We start from the raw sequence: 22,324 nt of genomic DNA, 5'->3' as shown, positions 1-22,324 counted from the left end.
ACATAAGAACATAAGAAATAGGAGCAGGAGTAGGCCATCTAGCCCTTCGAGCCTGCCCCGCCATTCAATAAGATCATGGCTGATCTGTCGTGGCTCAGTTCCACTTTCCCGCCCTCTCCCCATAACCCTTAATCAAAGAAGGACAAAGAGATTGGATATGGAGGAAAAATAGAGTGCAGAAGTAAGCTTGCAGGGAATAAAAACTAACAACAAAAGTTTCTAGAGATCTTTAACTGCAATGAGATTGGTGAAGTCAAATGTAGGTCCTTTACAGTCAGAAACAGGGGAATTTATCATGGGGAACAAAGAAATGGCTGACCAACTAAATGCATACTTTGGTTCTGTCTTCACAAAGGATGACACAAATAACATCTGGAATATTGAGGAACAAGGGTTTAGTAGTGAAAGGGAGGAAGTGAAGGAAATTAATATTTGTAAACATAAGAACATAAGAAATAGGAGCAGAAGTAGGCCATCTAGCCCTTCGAGCCTGCCCCGCCATTCAATAAGATCATGGCTGATCTGTCGCTGCTCAGTTCCACTTTCCCGCTTTCTCCCCATAACCCTTAATCCCCTCTCTTATCAAAAACCCATCAACCCGCGTCTTAAAAATATTTAGCGAGGCAGCCTCCACCACTTCAACGGGCAGAGAATTCCAGAGATTCACCACCCTTTGAGTGAAGAAGTTCCTCCTCAACTCCGTTCTAAACCGCCCCCCCTTTATCTTGAGGCTGTGCCCCCTAGTCCTACTGTCTTTTTTGAGCGGGAAGAGTCTCTCCACCTCTATCCTATCCATCCCATTCATCATCTTATACGTCTCAATGAGATCTCCCCTCATTCTTCTAAACTCTAACGAGTACAAGCCTAGTTTGCTCAGCCCCCTCAACTCCGGTATCAGCCTAGTAAACCTCTTCTGCACTCCCTCCAAGGCCAAAATATCTTTGCGCAGGTGCGGCGCCCAAAACTGCACACAGTACTCCAGCTGCGGCCTCACCAATGCCCTATACAGCTGCAGCAAGACCTCCCTACTTTTATATTCAATCCCCCTCGCTATGAAGGCCAGCATCCCATTCGCCTTCCTGACTACATGCTGCACCTGCAAGCTGGGTTTTTGCGACTCATGCACAAGGACCCCGAGGTCCCTCTGCACCGTCGCCTGCTGCAGTTTTTCACCACGTAAGTAATAGTCCTTCCTACCATTATTCCTACCAAAGTGGACCACCTCACACCTGCCAACATTAAATTCCATTTGCCATTTCCTGGCCCATTCGCCCAGCCTATCTAGATCCTTCTGCAGACTCTCCACACCCTCCGCGCAATTTGCCGTTCCCCCAATCTTGGTGTCATCAGCAAATTTCGACACCCTACACTCGGTTCCCTCCTCCAGATCATCTATATAAATGGTAAAAAGCTGAGGCCCTAGCACCGACCCCTGGGGCACTCCACTAGTCACCATCCGCCAATCCGAATAGCACCCGTTGACCCCCACTCTCTGCCTCCTATTTGACAACCAATCCTCTATCCATGCTAACACCCTACCCCCAACTCCATGTCCCTCGACCTTCTGCAATAACCTCTTGTGAGGTACTTTGTCAAGGTAGATAAATCCCTGGGAGTTGATGAAATGTGTCCCAGGATGTTGTGGGAGGCTAGGGAGAAAAATTGCAGGTCCCTAGCAGAGATATTTGAATCATCGACAGCCACAGGTGAGGTGCCTGAAGATTGCAAGGTAGCAAGTGTTTTGCCTTTGCTTAAGAAGGGCTGCAGGGAAAAGTTTGGGAACTGCAGACTAGTGAGCCTCACATCTGTGGTGGGTAAGTTGTTAGAAGGTATTCTGAGAGACAGGATCTTCAGGCATTTAGAGACGCAAAGATTGATTAGGGATATACAGCATAGCTTTGAGTGGAAAATCATGTCTTACAAGTTTGATTGAATTTTTTTAAGGGATAACACAGAAGGTATATGAGGGCAGTGCAGTTGACATTGTCAACATGGACTTTAGCAAGGCTTTTGACAAGGTACTGCATGGTGAGTTGCTGCATAAGATTAAATCTCGTGGAATCCAGGGTGAGGTAGCCAATTGGACACAAAATTGGCTTGATAACAGAAGACAGAGGGTGGTTGTAGAGGATTGTTTTTCAAGCTGGAGACCTGTGACCAGCAGTGTGCCTCAGAGATCAGTGCTGGGTCCACTGTCATTTGTCATTTATATTAATGATTCGATGAAAATTTAGGAGGCATGGTTATTAAGTTTGCAGATGACACCAAGATTGGTGACATAGTGGACAGTGAAGAAGGTTATCTCAGATTGCAACAGGATTGTGATCAATTGGGCTAGTGGGCTAATGAATGTCCGATGGAGTTTAATTTAGATAAATGCGAGGTGACGCATTTTTGGTAGCCTGAACCAGGGTAGGATTTACTCAGTTAAGGGTAGGAAGTTGGGGAAAATTACAGAACAACGAGATCTAGGAGTACAGGTTCTTGAAAATGCAGTCACAGATGGACAGGATGGTGAAGCAGGCATTCCGCATACCTGGTGTCATTGGTCAGAATATTGAATACTGGAGTTGAGAGGTCTTGTTGAAGTTGTACAAGACATTAGTAAGGCAGCACTTGGAATACTGTGTACAGTCTGGTTAACCTATGATAGAAAAGGTATTATTAAACTAGAAAGACTACAGAAAAGATTTACTACGATGCTATTGGGACTTGATAGTTTGAGTTATAAGAGGCTGGATAGAGTGGGACTTTTTTCCTTCAGCTTGGAAAGCTTAGGGGTGATCTTATGGAGGTCTATAAAATAATGAGGGATATAGATGAAGTAGATATTCTACATCTTTTCCAAAGATAGGGGAGTCTACAACTAGACTAGGAGTAGGTTTAAGATGGGAGGGGAGAGATACAAAAGGGTCAGAGGGACAGGTTTTTCACATAGAGGGTGGTGAGTGTCTGTATTGAGCTGTCAAAGGCAGTAATAGAGCTGGGTACAATTTGTCTTTTTAAAGCATTTAGACATTTACAGAGGTAAAATGGGTATAAAGGGCCAAATGCAAGCAATTGGGACTAGCTTAGTGTAAAAATCTGCACGGCATGGACAATATTCCACTGGCCTCAGGCAGGATTTTACAAGCGTCGCCCGAGTGAGGATGTAAAATCTATGACCATGACTCATACTGTATCTGTACAAAGCCTTGATTTGACAACATTTAGAATATGCATGCAGTTCTGGACACTGCACATCAATGAAATATTGACCTTGAAGGGAAAAGTTAATTTATTAGACACACCAGGCTTATATTAACACTGCAATGAAGCTGCTGTGAAAATCCGCTAGTCGCCACACTCCGGCACCTGTTCGGGTACACTGAGGGAGAGTTTAGAATGGCTAATGCACTTGACCAGCACATCTTTGGACTGTGGAAGGAAATCGGAGCACTGGATGAAACACACGCAGACACAGGGAGAACAGGCAAACTTCACACAGACACTGACATATGCTGGCAATTGAACCTGGGTCCCTGCACTGTGAGGCAGTAGTGCTAACCACCCTACTACCGTGCCACCCAAGCAACAAAATGTTACCTGGATTCCAAGGGTTAAATTACAAGACAAGATTACATGAAGTACAGACATAAGTCCACCTCACGGTAATATTTGCTCCTCCTGATCCTACCTCACCAACTCCCCTATTTATTTACTCTATCCTGCCCTCAGACCCTAGGCTACCAACCTCTTGCCATGCCATGCCTACCATCCTGGCCCAGAAGAATCCCCGCTCCACAACTCACCTTTTAAGTAGGCTCTAATGGCAATTATCATTTGGGATTGCTGGAAGTCACGGCCACAATTTCATTGCATGTGTATGTAACTAGTAGAATTGACCATGGAGAACCAGTGGACGTGGTTTATTTAGCCTTTCAGATGGCTTTTGACGAGGTCACACATAATAGACTCTTTTGTAAAGTTAAAGCGCATGAGATTGCAGGTAATGTCTTGAGATGGATAGAAATCTGGTTGGCAGATAGGAAGCAAAGAGTTGACATAAACGGGTCTTTTTCTGATTGGCAGTCAGTGACTAGTGGGGTTCTGTGCTCAGACCCCAATTGTTCACATTATACATTAGTGATTTGGAAGAGGGAACTGAATGTATTATCTCCAAACTTGCAGTTGATACAAATTTGGTGGGCGGCTGAGCTGTGAGGAGGATGGAGAGATGCTTCAGCACGATTTGGACAGGCTGAATGTGTGGCCATTTGCATGGCAGATGCAGTATAATGTGTATAAATGCAAGGTTATCCACATTGGTAGCAACAATAGGAAGACAGGTTTATACTCGAACGGGTGTAAATTGAGAAAGGTGGATGCTCAATGAGACCTTGGAGTCCTCTGCATCAGCAGGAACAGCAGCCAGTAAAGAAGGCAAATAGTATGTTGGCCTTCATCGTGAGAGGATTTGAGGAGTGTTTTGATGCAATTGTATAGGGTGTTGGTGAAGTTATGCCTGGGGTATTGTGTGCAGTCTTGGCATACTTACCTGAGGAAGAATGTCCTTGCTATAGTGGGAGTACAGCAAAGATTCACCAGGCTAATTCCTGGGATGGCCGGTCTGTCAGATGAGGAGAGACTAAGTCGGTAAGGGTTATATTCACTGGAGTTTAGAAGAGTGAGAAGGGATCTCATAGAAACCTATAAAATTCTAACAGAATTAGACAGGGTGGATTCAAAAAGAATGTTCCCAATGGTGGGAGAGTCCAGAACTAGAACACAGAACATAGAACATTACAGCGCAGTACAGGCCCTGCGGCCCTCGATGTTGCGCCGACCAGTGGAACCAATCTAATGGCCCTCTAACCTAAACTGTTCCAATGTTATCCATATGCCTATCCACTAACCATTTGAATGCCCTTAAAGTTGGCGACTCCACAACTGCTGCAGGCAGGGCATTCCACGACCTTACTACCCTCTGAGTAAAGAACCTACCTCTGACATCCATCCTATAACTACCACCCCTTAACTTAAAGCTTTGTCCCCTCATGTTAGCCATCACCATCCAAGGAAAAAGGCTCTCACTGACCACCCTATCCAATCCTCTGATCATCTTGTATGTCTCAATTAGGTCACCTCTTAACCTTCTTCTCGCTAATGAAAATAACCTCAAGTCCCTCAGCCTTTCCTCATAAGGCCTTCCCACCATACCAGGCAACATTCTGGTAAACCTCCTCTGCACCCTTTCCAATGCCTCCATATCTTTCTTATAATGCGGCGACCAGAACTGTACGTAATACTCCAAGTGCGGCCGCACCAGAGTTTTGTACGGTTGTAACATGACCTCACGGCTCCGAAATTCAATCCCTCTGCCAAAAAAAGCTAACACACCGTACGCCTTCTTAACAACCTTATCAACCTGGGTGCCAACTTTCAGGGAGCTATGCACATGTACCCCGAGATCTCTCTGCTCGTCAACACTAATAAGAGTCCTTCCATTAGCCCTATATTCTTACTCCTGTTTCTCTTACCAAAGTGAATCACCTCACACTTTTCCGCATTAAACTCCATTTGCCACCTCTCGGCCCAGCTCTGCAGCTTATCTATGTCCCTCTGCAAAGTGTAACATCCATCCTCACTGTCTACAACTCCTCTGACTTTGGTGTCGTCAGCAAATTTACTAATCCATCCTTTTACACCCTCATCTAGGTCATTTATAAAAATGACAAATAGCAGTGGCCCCAAAACAGATCCTTGAGGTACACCACTTGTAACTGAACTCCAGGTTGAATATTTCCCATCAACCACCACCCTGTCTTCTATCAGCTAGCCAATTCCTGATCCAAACTGCTAAATCGCCCTCAATCCCATGCATCTGCATTTTCTGCAGTAGCCTACCATGGGGAACCTTATCAAACGCTTTGCTAAAATCCATATAGACCACCTAAAATCCATATACATCACAACTAGGGGTCATGGTTTGAGGATTTGGGGTAAATCTTTTAGAATTAAGGTGAGGAGAAATTTCTTCATCCAAAGGATGCTGAATGTGTGGAATTCACTACCATACAATGTATTTGAGGCCAAAATGTTGTCTGATTCCTAGAAGAAATTAGACAGAGCTCTTGGGGCTAAAGGCCTCAAGGGATAGGGGAGGAAGGTGGGATCAGAATGTTGAATTTGTTGATCAGCCATGGTTAAAATAATGGCAGAGCAGGCTCAAAGAGTCGAATGGCCTACTAGTGCTTCTAGTTCCTGTTTCTATGTTTCGATGTGGAACAGATTCTCAAAGCTAGGAGCTGAATGGCTTACTCCTGTTCCTATGTTGCTTAAACAAATCAATATTATAAATACAAATATCCCCTGTTTGTTAATACTATTAATACCTCTTCCACGGCCATGTAACGCCGCTCCCTGAACATCATCCCTCCTTCCAACAGAAGCTCTTCCAACAGGCAGATTGTCTGGAACTGTGCTGGTGACGGGAGCATTATGAGGAAAATTAAAATTAATGGCAAGTCGAGGCTTTCTCGATTTTTGAGCTGGGGCATTTCTTCTTACGCATGCACTTTTGGGCCGTTTTGGTACTGTCATAAAACGAAGAACAGAAGCATTGAAAACTTATACAGCAATTGTTCAACACAGAAAGTGCTACTTATTGGTCTCAAATCACAAATACAATCAAATTCAGCATAGAACCATTTAGTAATATGCACTATGAAAGAACATTCTAGAAGAAAAGTCATACTCTTTAGAATAAAATAAATTGCGGAGCAAAATATAATCTTTTTTTTGGGCTACAGTTCAGGCCTTCATCAAACACTTTTGAATGGTGCATCGGTCAAAAAGACAACAGGATGGATCTTGCGGTGCTTACCAGCAATCCCTCTGTTGACCCAAAGCATATAGAAGAGATGATATGAAGCTGTTGGGTGGAATTTTCCCCAAAGATTTCTAAGGGCACAATCTTACAAAAAAAAACTTGAAGTGCTGAACGAGCAAGAAAAAAGGAGAGTTTCAGACATTTTTTTGGGCGAGTTTGAAAATGCAATTTTCTGACACTCTGAGGTCAGGCAATCTTACGAAAAAAAATTCGAAGTCCACAACAAGCATGAAAAATGGGAGAGTTTCTGATCCATTTGGTGGGCGGTCCAAAATCTGTATCTTATGCATTTAGAACAGAAAAAAATCAAAAACCGTTTCTTATCAATGGGGGAGGTGGTGGAGCTTAATCACCTGAACGTTGGCTGAGTGCAACATTGTGCATGCACACATCTCTCTGATCTGAGAGCAGAGAGGCCTGTCATTTAACCTTTGCCTCTCTCAGTCAGCCTCCATGCCAAAAGCAGGCACCATCCACAGCTATCACAACCCCCTCCCACACCCCCTCCCCACACCCCAACCCAGGCAGACCTACCCCTGAGACCATGCCACACAAAAGTAGAGAAACGGCAATCTCCATCATCACTTTGGCTTGAAATTGAATTCTTATTGGCAATATCACTCATTGCAACCTCCTGATTAGCATTGAAAAGAAAATTATACTGTTCATATATTAGTGTGTTTTAGATCATAAATCATTGAAACCCTACAGTACAGAGAGAGGCCATTCAGCCCATCGCGTCTGCACCGACCACAATTCCACCCAGGCCCTACACCCATATCCCTACACGTTTTACCCATTAATCCCTCTAACCTACACATCTCAGGACACTATGGGGCAATCTAAGCATGGCTAATCAACCTAACCTGCATATCTTTGGATTGTGGGAGGAAACTGCAGCACCTGGAGAAAACCCACGTAGACATGAGGGGAATGTGCAAACTCCACACAGACAGTGACCCAAGCCAGGAATTGAACCCAGGTGTCTGGAGCTGTGAAGCAGCAGTGCTAACCACTGTGCCGTCCAAACAGTTTTACAAACTGTTCAGCGAATTTTCTGCAGCAGATACCTCATCTGTTGATTCTTCAAACCCTACCCAATATTTGCAATTAAAAAGATTCAGAATGTGATGGGATCCTTGCCAATTTCACATATGGTGCAGCTCCAACAACACTCATCAAGTCCACAGATTCCTATATAAAACTGTTTGATCTATACCAACAGTCACTGAAGGCTTAAGGTGCCTTAAGATTTAAGACTGCATTGGGTGAATGAATGGGAAAGGGCATGATTAATCAAAGAAGAATTAGTGTTTTCAGACATTCAGTCATTGGTCAAATGATTAGACCAATGGAAACCTGACTGGCGCTGTTCAATATTCAGCCTGAAATTGAAATAAAGTCAGGGCTTGGAGTCTCCTCCACAACAATAGCTGCAGCACATGTTGGGAAACTGTTGGGAACCATTGTTCTGGATGGTCGTAGGTTTGGAAGAAGCTGCCTAAGCAATCTTGGTGATGTACTTGATACTCACAGTGACCACAGTTCGTCGATGGTGAAGGAATAGAATGTTTGTGGTATGGGTAGCAATCAAGCAGGCTGTTTTGACTTGGACAGTTCAAGCTTCTTGCCTATGATTGGAGCTGCACTCATCCAGGCAAGTGGAAAGTATTCCATTACATTCCTGGCTTGTGCCTTGCAAATGGCGGACAAGCTTTAGGGAGTCAGAAGCTGAGTTGCCTAAGTTTCAGGTTTTTTTTTATTCATTTGTGAGATATGGGCATTGTTGGCTGGCCAGCATTTATTGCGCATTTCTAGTTGCCATTGTTCAGAGGGCAGTTGAGAGTCCAGAGAGTTGAGAGTCCAGTTGAGAGCTGTGGCTCTGGACTCAAATGCAGGCCACACCAAGTAAGGGTGGCAAGTTTTGTTTCCTAAAGGACCAGTTGGGGTTTTCTGACAATCAACAATGGCTTCAAGATCATCAGTAAATTATTAATTCCAGATAATTTTCATCAAATTCAAATTCCACCACTCGCTGTGGTGGGATTTGAACTTGCATCTCTAGATTATTCGCTGAGTTTCTGGGTTAACAATTTAGCAATAATACCATTAGGCCATCACCTCCCCATGCTTCATAGCCTTTGACCTTCTCTGGTAGCTGCAGTATTTGTAAGGTAAATCCTGTCCAGTTATTGGTCAATGGTAACTCCTAGGAGATTGATAGTGGGGGATTCAGCAACGGTAATGCCCATTGAACGTCAAGGATCGATGGCTAGATCCTCTCTTGTTGCAGATGGTCATTGCCTGGCACTTGTATGGCCTCAATTTACTGGCCACTTCACATCCTAAGCCTGGATCTTTTCCAGGTCTTGTTGAATTTGGATTTGGACTGCTTCAGTACCTGAAGAGTCACAATTGGTTCTGAGCATTATGCAGTCATCAGTGAACATCCCCACTTCTGACTTTATGATGTAAGGAAGATTATTGATGAAGCAGTGGAAGATGGTTGGGCCTAGAACACTACAATGAGGAAATTGTACAATGACGTCCTATGAATGATCTCAAACCACCAGAATCATCTTCTTTTGTGCCAAGTATGACTCCAACTAGCAAAGGGTTGTTCACCTGATTCATATTGACTTTGGTTTTGCTAGAGCTCCATGATGCCAGTCAGCCAAATACTGCCTTGATGTCGAGAGCAGTCACTCTCATCTCACCTCTGACATTCATTTCTTCTGTCCACGTGAACAACAGGTAAAGATGCTGTTAACACATATATCTGCACACCATAGAGAAATAGCCTAAAGTCAGGTAGACTGGATATAGTCAGGCACATTGCCAAACCACATTATGGGAACAACTATGGTCAAGGACAGTGAAGAAGCTGCCTATTGTGTAGGGATAACACCAGATGTGCAGTGTGAAGTCAGGCACGTACACCACATCTTGTAGGGATGTATAAGGTCCAGATTGTGAGACAAATGGTAAGCAAGATGTGTTGTTTCTGCAACTGAGTATATTTTCTAACTACAGGGGGATGAAGGTCACTGAGATAGTAGGGACATCAGCGATTAAGTTAGCAGAAGACTGAATACAGCCGGTCTGAACTGGACTTGTTAACAGTTCTTGATAAGACGGATGAGTTCCCATGAGAACTAATCAAGTAAGGATATTAAAACAACCTTACAATATGCACTCTTGCAATAACAAGAAAATATGGTTAGAGGGGAGTAGAGGGGCTTGGGACATGAGCCAACATACAGCACAGCCTGTGGCTAGGGGCACCTTGAGCCAATAGGGGAATGACAACACATAAATAGGATAGGGACCACCAATTAGGGGAGAACAAAGTATTGTGTAATTGACTAATATGCTTGTAAAAATAGTATAAAACCCTTGCTTAATCTCGATGTAAGGTGTGCCTATCTTTTGGACACCCGGTCTTGCAAGAACGTTAAACAAAATATCTTGCTCCTTCGGAACTTGACTCGACTAAATTGTTTGACTGTGAGCTGTGTTTCTCACACACGTTTGAACAAAGCTATAACGAGGTAAGGAGCTAAGTGACCCTGGCAAAAACCAAACTGAGTGTCCGTGAACAGGTTATTGTGAGAAAATGCTGCTTGATAGCACTGTTGATGACCGCTTCCATCACTTGACTAGTGATCTAGAATAGACTGATAGGGCGGTAATTGGCCAAGTTGGGTTTGTGCTGTTTCTTGTGTACAGGACAGACCTGGGCAATTTTACACATTTCCAGAGAGATGCCAGTATTCTAGCTGCACTGGAACTTCATCATCTTGGCTAAGGGCATAGCAGGTTTTGAAGCATAAGTCTTCAGGACTGTTGCTGGAATACTGTCATGGTTCATAGCCTTGGGTTACCCAATGCCTTCAGTAGTTTCCTATTAATCACATGAAGTGAATCGAACTGCATTAAGATTGAGACCTGTGATGCTAGGAATCGCCGGAGGAGGCTGAGATGGATCATTCAGTTAGAAAAATGCAGATCATCTACCTCAACACTACTTTCCTATCCTATCCCCAAACCCCTTGATGTCTTCAGGACCTATCAATTTCAATTTTGAATATGTTCAAAGATTGAGCTTCCAGAACCCTCCATGGTAGAGAATTCCAGAGATTCACCACCAAATGAGTGAAGAAATTGCACTCTTCTCACCATTAAATGGCCTGCCCTTTATTCTGAGGCTAAAACCTCTCAGTCCAGACTCACCAGCTAGAGGAAATATCTAACCTATACTCACTCTGTCAGGCCCTATAAGAATTTTGTAATTTTCAATGAGATTACTTCTCTCATTCTTCAAAATGCCAGAGAATCCAGGCCCAGTTTACTCTGTCTCTCCCCACAAGACAAACTGGACATCCCAGGGATTAGTTAAGACCATAAGAACATAAGAAATAGGAGCAGGAGTAGGCCATCTAGCCCCTCGAGCCTGCCCCGCCATTCAATGAGATGATGGCTGATCTGATAGTGGTTCAGTTCCACTTACCTGCCTGCTCCCCATGACCCTTAATTCCCTTATTGATCAGAAATCTATTTACCTGTGTCTTAAACATATTTAACAAGGTAACCTCCACTGCTTCAATGGGCAGAGAATTCCAAAGATTCACTACCCTCTGAGAGGGTATATAAGTCCCTTGTCAGGCCCCACTTGGAGTACTGTGCGCAGTTCTGGTTGCCTCACTATAGGAAGGACGTAGAAGCTATTGAAAGGGTACAGAGGAGATTTACAAGGATGTTGCCTGGATTGAGAGGCATGCCTTATGAAGATAGGTTGAGGGAGCTGGGACTCTTCTCCCTGGGGAGACGAAGGTTGAGAGGCGACCTGATAGAGGTTTATAAAACGTTGAGAGGAATAGATAGGGTGGATTCTCAGAGGCTATTTCCCCGGGTTGAAATGGTCGCTACAAGAGGACACAGATTTAAGGTGCAGGGAAGCAAGTACAGAGGTGATGTTAGGGGTAAGTTTTTCACTGAGGGTGGTGAGTGAATGGAATCAGCTGCTGTCAGTGGTGGTGGAGGCGAACTCGCTGGGGTCTTTTAAAAGACTTCTGGATGAGTATATGGGATTTAATGGGATTAGGGGTTATTGATAGGTATTGATGTGATCGGCGCAACTTGTGGGCCGAAGGGCCTGTTTGTGCTGTAGTGTTCTATGTTCTAGAAGAATTTCCTCCTCAACTCTGTTCTAAATTGACTCCCCCTTATTTTGAAGCTGCGCCCTCTAGTTCTTGTTTCCTTTCTAAGCAGAAATAATCTCTCTGCCTCTACACTGTCTAGCCCCTTTATTACCTCATATGTCTCTATAAGATCTCCCCTCAGCCTTCTAAACTCCAACGAGCACAGGCCCAATCTACTCAATCTCTCCTCATATGCTAACCCTCTCATCTCCGGTATCAACCTGGTGAGCCTTCTCTGTACTCCCTTCAAGGCCAATATATCCTTTTGTAAATAAGGGTACCAAAATTGCACACAGTACTCTATTTGCGGCCTCACCAATGCCTTGTACAATTGCAGTAAAACCTCCCTGCTTTTATACTCCAACCCCCTCGCGATAAAGGCCAACACTCTATTTGCTTTCTTGATCACCTGCTGCACCTGCAAACTGGGTTTTTGCGATTCATGCACAAGGACCTCCAGGTCCCTCTGCACAGTAGCATGTTGTAATTTTTCACCATTTAAATAATAGTCCAATAATAGTTAGATGAACATCCCTTGCATCACCTGTTTGCAACTTTATCCCTCCTTAGATAAGGAGACCAGATTGTACACAATACTCCAGTTGTAGTCTCACCAAGGCTCCATACAATTTCAACAAGGCATTATCTGATGCAGACATGATGAGCCAATAATTTCCTTTGCCAGAGAGAGAAAATGTAGGGACAGGCAGTCAGCATCTAGGGGAGAGTGAATACGCTGGGAGAGGAGAGGCATTCAGAAGGTTGAAAACAGCATAAGAGTGCAATGGAAGTGTGAGCTTGAATATGGAGCTCCTGAGGCAAGTAGAAGCAGCAGATGGGTGAGTACGATCAAGTAAGCTACTTTACTGATTACAGTTTGTAAGATCTTTATTTTGCGATTTATCATTTTAAGAGCTATATTCTGCAGTAATGAAGACCAGAGAAGAAGGGCCCCAGAGTAATTGATATGATTTGATTTTAAGTATCTTCCAAAACATTTAATTGGAAAGGGTAAGTCAGGGCAGGAGAGCTCAAAGCTGTGATAAAGAACAAAAAACAAAGAAATGTACAGCACAGGAACAGGCCCTTCAGCTCTCCAAGTCTGCACCGATCATAACGCCTGCCTAAACCAAAACTGTATGCACTTACGGTGTCTGTATCCATCCAAACCCATCCTTTTAATGTATTCATTTAGTTGCCCCTTAAACGACGCTATCGTACCTGCTTCCAACACCTCCCCGAAAAGTGCATTCCAGGCATTCACCACCCTCTGTGTAAAAAACTTGTCTCGCACTTTTCCTCTAAACTTTTCCCCACGCTCCTTAAACCTATGTGCCCTAGTACTTGACTTTTCTACCCTAGGAAGAGCATCTGACTATCCACTAAGAACAAAGAGCAAAGAAAATTACAGCACAGGAACAGGCCCTTCAGCCCTGCAAGCCTGCACCAACCATGCTGCCCGACTAAACGAAAACCCCCTACCCTTCCAGGGACCATATCCCTTTACTCCCATCCTATTCATGTATTTGTCAAGACACCCCTTAAAAAGTCGCTATCGTATTTGCTTCCATCCATTACCTCCCCTGGCAGCGGGTTCCAGGTACCCACCACCCTCTGTGTAAAAAACTTGCCTCATACATCTCGTTTATACTTTGCCCCTCACATCTTAAACCTATGCACCCTAGTAATTGACTCTTCCCCCTGGGAAAAAGCTTCTGACTATCCACTCTGTCCATGCCTCTCATAATCTTGCAGACTTCTATCAGGTTGCCCCTCAACCCCTGTCGTTCTAGTGAGAACAAACCAAGTTTCTTCAACCTCTCCTCATACCAGGCAAGATTCTGGTAAATCGTTACCCTCTCCAAAGGTTCAAGATCCTTCTGGTAATGTGGCGACCAGAATTGAACACTATATTCCAAGTGAGGCCTAATCAAGGTTTTATAAAGCTGAAATATCACTTGCCAATTTTTAAACTCAATGCCCCCGGCCAATGAAGGTAAGCATGCCATATGCCTCCTTGACTACCTTCTCCACCTGCATTGCCACTTTCAGTGACCTGTGTACCTGTACATCCAGATCCCTCTGCCTATCAATGCTCTAAAAGGTTCTACCATTTACTGCATATTTCCTATCTGTATTAGACCTTCCAAAATGCATTACCTCACATTTGTCTGGAAAAAGTAAGGTAATTTTGTCCATGCCACACTTAATCTTGCTGACCTCTATCAGGTCACCACTCAACCGCCATCATTCAAGTGAGAACAAACCAGGCAAGATCCTGGTAAACCTCTACTGTATCCTCTCCAAAGCATCCATGTTCTTTGGGAGTGTGGTGACCAAAATTGTACACAATATTCTAAATGAGGCCTGACTGAGGTTCTGTACAGCAGCAGCATGTTTATACTCAATGCCCCAACCGATGAAGGCAAGCATGCCATTTGTTTTGTTGACTACCTTATCCGCCTGCGTTGCCAGTTTCAGTGATCGGTGGACATGTACACCCAGATCTCTCAGCCTGTCAATACTCCTAAGGGTTCTACCATTTACAGTATAATTTCTACATGTAATGGACCTTCCATAATCCATTATCTCACACCTATCCGGATTAAACTCCATTTGCCATTTCTCCACCCAAGTCTCCAACCAGTCGAAATCTTGCTGTATCCTGACAATCCCCTTCACTATCTGCAACTCCACCAATTTTTGTGATGTGCTCCCCTTGTTTTATGAGGGAAGCCATAAACATTTCCAGTATCTGGAGCCAGCGTATATGCAGGAAGTAACTCCAGCTGCAGCTCCTGGGTTCCAGAGCTGGAGTGGCAGCTGGGGACCACAATGGAGCATCCACAAGGAGGAGAATATTGTGGATAGCAAATACAGAGAGGTGATCACGCCCACAGGTTAAAACGCCACAGGCAGAAAGGGAATGGGTGAAAATCAAGTAGAGCAAGAGGACTAGCAGGCAGTGCAGAAATCTCATGTGGGCAATCCCCTGTAAAACATATATATTATTTTGGATAGTGTTGGGGAGAATGGCATCTTGGGGAAAAGAACAAAGAATACAGCACAGGAATAAACTCTTCAGCCCACCAAGCCTGCACCAATACGCATTTTCTACTCCTCTGTTTGCCTCCCGTTCATGCATCTGCCAAGATACATGTAGAATGTTGCTACGGCCTGCTTCTTTGGTTGAGTTGGTTGGATTTGATTTATTATTGTCACATGTATTAACATGAGCGAAAAGTATTGTTCCTTGCGTGCTGTACAGACAAAACATACCATTCACAGAGAAGGAAACGAGAGAGTGCAGAATGTAGTGTTACAGTCATAGCTAGGGTGTAGAGAAAGATCAACTTAATGCAAGGTAAGTCTGACAGCAGCAGGGAAGAAGCCGTTCTTGAGTCGGTTGGTATGTGACTTTTGTATCTTTTTCCCAAAGGAAGAAGGTGGAACAGAGAATGTCCGGGGTGCATGGGATCCTTAATTATGCTGGCTGCTTTGTTGAGACAACAGGAAGTGTAGACAGAGTCAATGGATGGAAGGCTGGTTTGTGTGATGGATTGGACTACATTCTCAACCTTTTGTAATTCCTTGCAGTGTTTGGCAGAGCAGTAGCCACGTCAAGCTGTGTTACAACCAGAAAGAATGCTTTCTATGGTGCACCTGTAAACGCTGGTGAGAGTCATGGCTGACATGCCAAATTTCCTCAGTCTTCTGAAAAAGTAGCAGTGTTGGTGGGCTTTCTTAACTATAGTGTCAGTTTGGTGGGCGAGGACAGGTTGTTGGTGTAGTTAGGTGTCAAGTTTTAGGATACCTAAAAACTTGAAGCTCTCGACCCTCCACTGGAAGTGTATTCCAGGCACCACCACTCTGTGAAAATCTTTGCCCACACGTCTCCCTTAAACTTACCACCTCTCACCTTAAACGTGCGCCCTCTTATAATTCAAAGAACAAAGAGAACAAAGAAAATTACAGCACAGGAACAGGCTCTTCGGCCCTCCAAGACTGCACCGATCATGCTGCCCAAGTGAACTAAAACCCTTGTCCTTCCAGGGACTATATCCTTCTATTCCCATCTTATTCATGGATTTGTCAAGAGACCCATTAAAAGTTATTATCGTATCCACTTCCACTACGTCCTCTGGCAGTGAGTTCCAGGCACCTACCACCTTTATGTAAGAAGAATGTAAGTACAGGATAGAAATTAGTAACTGACTCTCCATCCCTTCTCCTCCCCTTTTGAAAAGCATCCTTTCCGGGTTGTATCTCAGCGTGGTATTTCTCCTACGCTGTCCAAGACCACAATAAACTCACACATCTCCTTTAAACATTGCTCCTCGCGCCTTAAACCTATGCTCCCTAAAATTGACTCTTACCTCCTGGAAAAAAGCTTCTGACAGTCCATGCCCCTCATAATCTTACAGACTTCTATCAGGTCTCCTCTCAATCTCCGTCGTTCCAGTGACAACAAACCAAGTTTCTCCAACCTCTCCTCATAGCTAATGCCCTCCATTGCAGGCAACATCTTGGTAAAATGGTTTCTGTACCCTCTCCAAAGCCTCCAAATCCTTCTGGTAGTGTGGCGACCAGAATTGAACACTATATTCCAAGGTTCTATAAAACTGCAACATGACTTGCAAATTTTTAAACTCAATAACCTGGCCGATGAAAGCAAGTATGCCATATGCCTTCTTGACTACCTTCTCCACCTATGTTGCCATTTTCAGTGACCTGTGTATCTATAAACCCAGATCCCTCTGCTTATCAATACTTTCAAGAGTTCTGCCATTTACTGTTTATTTTGTTGTATGGGCGGCACAGTAGCACAGTGGTTAGCACTGCTGCTTCACAGCTCCAGGTACTTGGGTTCAATTCCTGGCTTGGGTCACTGTCTGTGTGGAGTTTGCACATTCTTCTCGTGTCTGCGTGGGTTTCCTCCAGGTGCTCCGGTTTCCTCCCACAGTCCAACCAATCCATATCTTGCTGTATCCTCTGATGATCCTCATTATTATCTACAAATCCACCAACCTTTGCATCATCCGCAAACTAATCAAACCAGTTACATTTTCCTCCAAATCATAGAACCATAGAAAATTACAGCTCAGAAACAGGCCTTTTGACCCTTCTTGTCTGTGCCGAACCATTTTTTGCCTAGTCCCACTGACCTGCACTTGGACCATATCCCTCCACACCCCTCTCATCCATGAACCTGTCCAAGTTTTTCTTAAATGTTAAAAGCATTTACCACATTATCCGACAGCTCATTCCACACTCCCACCACTCTCTGCATGAAGAAGCCCTCCCCAATATTCCCTTTAAACTTTTCTCCTTTCACCTTTAACCCATGCCCTCTGGTTTTTTTCTCCCCAGCCTCAGTGCTTGCATTCACTCGATCTATACCCATCAAAATCTTGTACACCTCTATCAAATCTCCTCTCATTCTTCTACGCTCCAGGGAATAAAGTCCTAACCTATTCAATCTCTCTCTGCAACTCAGCTTCTCAAGTCTTGGCAACATCCTTGTGAACCTTCTCTGCACTCTTTCAACCTTATTTACATCCTTCCTGTAACTAGGTGACCAAAACTGTACATAATACTCTAAATTCGGCCTCACCAATGCCTTATACAACCTTACCTAACACTCCAACTTTTATACTCGATACTCCGATTTATAAAGGCCAATGTACCAAAAACACTCTTTATGACCTTATCCACCTGTGACACCACTTTTAGGGAATTCTGTATCTGTATTCCCAGATCCCTCTGTTCATCTGCACTCTTCAGAGTTCTACCATTTACCCTGTACGTTCTACTTTGGTTTGTCCTTCCAAACTGCAATATCATTTATATATATTACAAACAGTAAAAGTCCCAGCACTGATCCCTGAGGAACACCACTTGTCACAGCTCTCCATTCAGAAATGCACCCTTCCACTGCTGCTCTCTCTTCTATGACCAAGCCAGTTCTGCATCCAACTTGCCAGCTCACATCTGATCCCATGCGACTTCATCATCTGCAGCAATCTGCCATGAGGGGCCTTGTCAAAGGCCTTATTGAAGTCCATGAAGACAATATCCACTGCCCTATCCTCATCAATCATCATTGTCAAAAAACTTGACAAAGTTAATGAGACACGACCTCCCCTTCACAAAACTATGTTGCCTCTTGCTAATACATCCCCTTATTTCCAAGTGGGAGTAAATCCCATCTTAAAGAACCCTCTCCAATAATTTCCCTACTACTGACATAAGGCTCACTGGTCTGTAATTACCTGGATTATTCTTGCTCCCCTTCTTAAAGGAACAACAGTGGCTCTTCTCCAATCCTCGGGAATGTGGAACTGAGCCACGACAGATCAGCCATGATCTTATTGAATGGCGGGGCAGGCTCGAAGGGCCGGATGGCCTACTCCTGCTCCTATTTCTTATGTTCTTATGTTCTCTGGGGCCTCCCCAGTAGCCAGAGAGGATACAAACATTCCCCTCAAGGCCCCAGCAATTTCCGCCCTTGCCTCTCAGTATTCTGTGATATATCCCATCAGGCACTGGGAAGTGTCTACCTTAATGTTTCTCAAGACCTATCTTCATACCCTTTCCCACACTTGTCATCCACCAAGTCCTTCTCTTTGGTGAATACTGACGCAAAGTACTCATTTAATACTTCGCTTATTTCCTCTGGCTCCAGCCATAGATTCACTCCCCTGTCCTTGAATGCGCCAACCTCTCCCTGGCTACCCTCTTGCCTTTTATATATGTATAAAAAGCCTTGGGATTTTCCTCAATCCCGCTGGCCAGTGATTTTCTGTGACCTCTTTTAGCTCTCCTTACTCCTTGCTTTTCTTTCTACTTTCCTTGTATTCCATACTTGTGTGTTCCCAGCCTCCTAGCCTTGACTGATGTTTCCTTTTTCTCTTTGACTAGGCTCCAAATATCTCTCGTTATCCAAGGTTCCCAAAATTTGCATGCTTATCCTTCATCCTTACAGTAATGTGCTGGTTGTGAATCACTATCAACTTACACTTGAAAGCTTTCCACATGAGACTTTTGAATATGCCTACCTCATATTAAGTTAATCTTTCTCCATAGCTAGCTATGACTGTAGCACTATTTTCTGCACCCTCCTTTCCTTCTCTATGTACGGTATGCTTTGTCTGCATAGCACGCAAGAAACAATACTTTCTACCATATACCAATACATGTGACAATAATAAATTAAAAGCAAAGCAACATGTGCAAATTTGTTCTTTTCCACAGGTGCAGGGTGCCAACAACTGCACTCACGTGGCACTCAGGGCATTGTGGCATCAATTGACAACTATGAACCAAAAGGGCTGCTACTTTATGAATGTTCAGCTGGCCTGAGACCACACCAAACATATACTGCAGATATGTGCTCAACTAGAGGTAAGCGCTCAATTCCCAGAGAGTGTGCATGACTCCAATATTCTCAGTTGCTTTCACATCCCTGAAATCTTTCACAGTCCAGAAGATTCAGTGTTGACTCAAGGACAACGGTCACCCACTGGGACGAGGCTGATAACACCTGTGTGGAGGCCATAGAGTTTGGCAGAGACGAGATAAAATTACAAGATAATGGTTGGAATGCGAGTCTAAACAGGTAATCAAGTCTTTGCAGGTACACACAATGTGAGTGGAGAGAAAGTTAAACACAGGTTAAAAAGGTGTGAATTTTCTGAAGCCTGGACAGTTAGTGAGATTTTGCAAGCCCAGGCAAGTCATGGGGGTTACAGATAGTGTAACATAAACTCAAGATCCCGGTTGAGGCCATCCTCATGTGTGCGGAACTTAGCTATCAGTTTCTGCTTGGCGATTCTGTGTTGCCGTGTGTCTTGAAGGCCAACTTGGAGAACGCTTACCCGAAGGTCACAGGCTGAACGTCCTTCACTTCTGAAGTGTTTCCTGGCAGGAAGGGAACACTCGTTGTCGTTGTTGTAGCGTCTACACGGCCTCACCAATGTGCCATGCCTCGGGACATCCTTTCCTGCAGCGTATCAGTCAGGCAAAGTTGGCCAAGTCACAAGAGTATGTACTGTGTACTTGGTGGATGGTGTTCTCACATGAGATGATGGCACCCACGTCAACGATCCGACATGTCTTGCAGAGGTTGTTGTGGCATGGTTGTGTGGTGTCATGGTCACTGTTCTCTTGAAGGCTGGGTAGCTTGCTGCATACAATGGTCTGTTTGATAGTTTCACAGTTGTTTGAAGGTAACGCATCTCCATCAAGGATGGTCACCTCAGTACTTCACTATGCCACAAGCCCACAGATAACCTCACGATGATCCACTTCTCCAGCTTCCACCCTAAACACATTAAAGAAGCCATCCCCTACAGACAAGCCCTCCGTATACACAGGATCTGCTCAGATGAAGAGGATCGCAATAGACACCTACAGGCACTGAAAGACTGCCTTGTAAGACTAGGATATGGCGCTTGACCCATCGATCGGCAGTTCCGATGTGCCACAGCAAAAAACTTCCTCAGAAGACAGACATGGGACATGGCGGACAGGGTATCCTTCAACATCCAGTACTTCCCCAGAGCGGAGAAGCTACGACATCTTCTCCGGAGCCTTCAATATGTCTTGATGAAGACAAACAAGGCCATCCCCACACTCCCACTAGCCTTCAAACAACTGCGCAACTTCAAACAGACCATTGTCCTCAGCAGACTACCCAGCCTTCAGGAGAACAGTGATCATGACACCACACAACCCTGCCACAGCAACCTCTGTAAGACATGCTGGATTATCAACACGGATGCCATCATCTCATGTGAGAACACCATCCACAAGATGTACGGTACAGACTCTTGCGGCTCAGCCAACATTGTCTACCTGATACACTGCAGGAAAGGGTGTCCCATGGCATGGTACATTGGCGAGACCATGCAGACACTATGACAACAGATGAATGGACACCGCTAGACAATCACCAGCCAGGAGTGTTCCCTTCCTGTCGGGGAACACTTCAGCTGTCAAGGGCACTTAGCCTCTGATCTTCAGGTAAGAGTTCTCCACGGTGGCCTTCAAGACACACGACAGCACAGAGTCGCTGAGCAGAAACTGATAACCAAGTTCCACACACATGAGGACAGCCTCATCTGGGACCTTGGGTTCATGTCACACTATCTGTAACCCCCATGACTTGCCTAGGCTTGCAAAATCTCAATAATTGTCCTGGCTGGAGACAATTCACACCTCTTTAACCTATCTTTAACCCTCTCTCCGCTCACGTTGTCTGCACCTGTAAAGACTCGCATTCCAACCATTATCTGGTGATTGAGTTTGAGTCTAGATATGCCCTGTTTGTGAAACAAATCTTGCACTCACCAAACGAAGGAGCGGCACTCCAAACATTCGTGCTACCAAATAAACCTGCCGGACTTTATCCTGGTGTTGTGAGACTACTTACTGTGTTCAGTCATTGTTAAGGAATGCCACTAATTTGCTGCGAAGGCTGAATGAGGCACCGGAAGGAAGCCTTAGCATCGCACCCTACCTTTATCTTGTGCAGGGTGAAGTTTTCACTTCAGATAGGCAGGAATACAACTCATAAGGAATGAAATCAGTGGGAGTTTATTTAAAGAAGTGAATGTTATGTACCAATGTTAACATCCACATCCACAATATATAACTCATAGAAACATAGAAGATAGGAGCAGGAGGAAGCCATTTGGCCCTTCAACCCTGCTCCATCATTCACTACGATCATGGCTGATTATCCAACTCAATAGCCTAATCCTGCTTTTTCCCCATAACCTTTGATCCCATTCGCCCCCAAGTGCTATATCCAGCTGTCTCTTGAATACATTCAATGTTTTGGCATCTATTACTTCCTGTGGTAATGAATTCCACAGGCTCACCACTCTTTGGGTGAAGAAGTGTCTCCTCACCTCCGTCCTAAATGGTCTACCCTGAATCCTCAGGCTGTGACCCTTGGTTCTAGATTCCCCCACCATCGGGAACATCCTCCCTGCATCTACCCTATCTAGTCCTGTTAGAATTTTATAAGTCTCTATGAGATTCCCCCCTCATCCATCTAAACTCCAACGAAAACAATCCTAATGTAGTCAATCTCTCCTCACACTTCAGTCCCCAGAATCAGCCTGGTAAACCTTAGCTGCACTCCCTCAAGAGCAGAAAAGGAGACCAAAACTGCGCACAATACACTCGGTATGGCATCACCAAGGTCCTGAATAATTGCAACACATCTCTGTTCCTGTACTCAAAA

The 22,324-nt window shown here is 44.4% G+C and overlaps 1 protein-coding gene across 2 annotated transcripts in view; it reads right to left on the bottom strand.

Moving 5' to 3' along the window:
• The window catches only part of LOC145361759 (speriolin-like protein), a 114,711-nt gene that overhangs the window by 86,376 nt on the left and 6,011 nt on the right, over nt 1–22,324 (bottom strand). For both annotated transcript variants that reach the window (XM_080217725.1, XM_080217717.1), the window contains exon 2: nt 6,375–6,575. In XM_080217725.1, the coding sequence (XP_080073851.1) occupies nt 6,375–6,575 (201 nt within the window). The remainder of the gene's footprint in view (nt 1–6,374; nt 6,576–22,324) is intronic.

The sequence above is a fragment of the Carcharhinus amblyrhynchos genome, chromosome 2 (genome assembly GCF_965287045.1).
Source record: "Carcharhinus amblyrhynchos chromosome 2, sCarAmb.v2.hapA, whole genome shotgun sequence".
Taxonomy (NCBI): Eukaryota; Metazoa; Chordata; class Chondrichthyes; order Carcharhiniformes; family Carcharhinidae; genus Carcharhinus; species Carcharhinus amblyrhynchos.
This window is presented reverse-complemented; position numbering and strand designations above follow the sequence as displayed.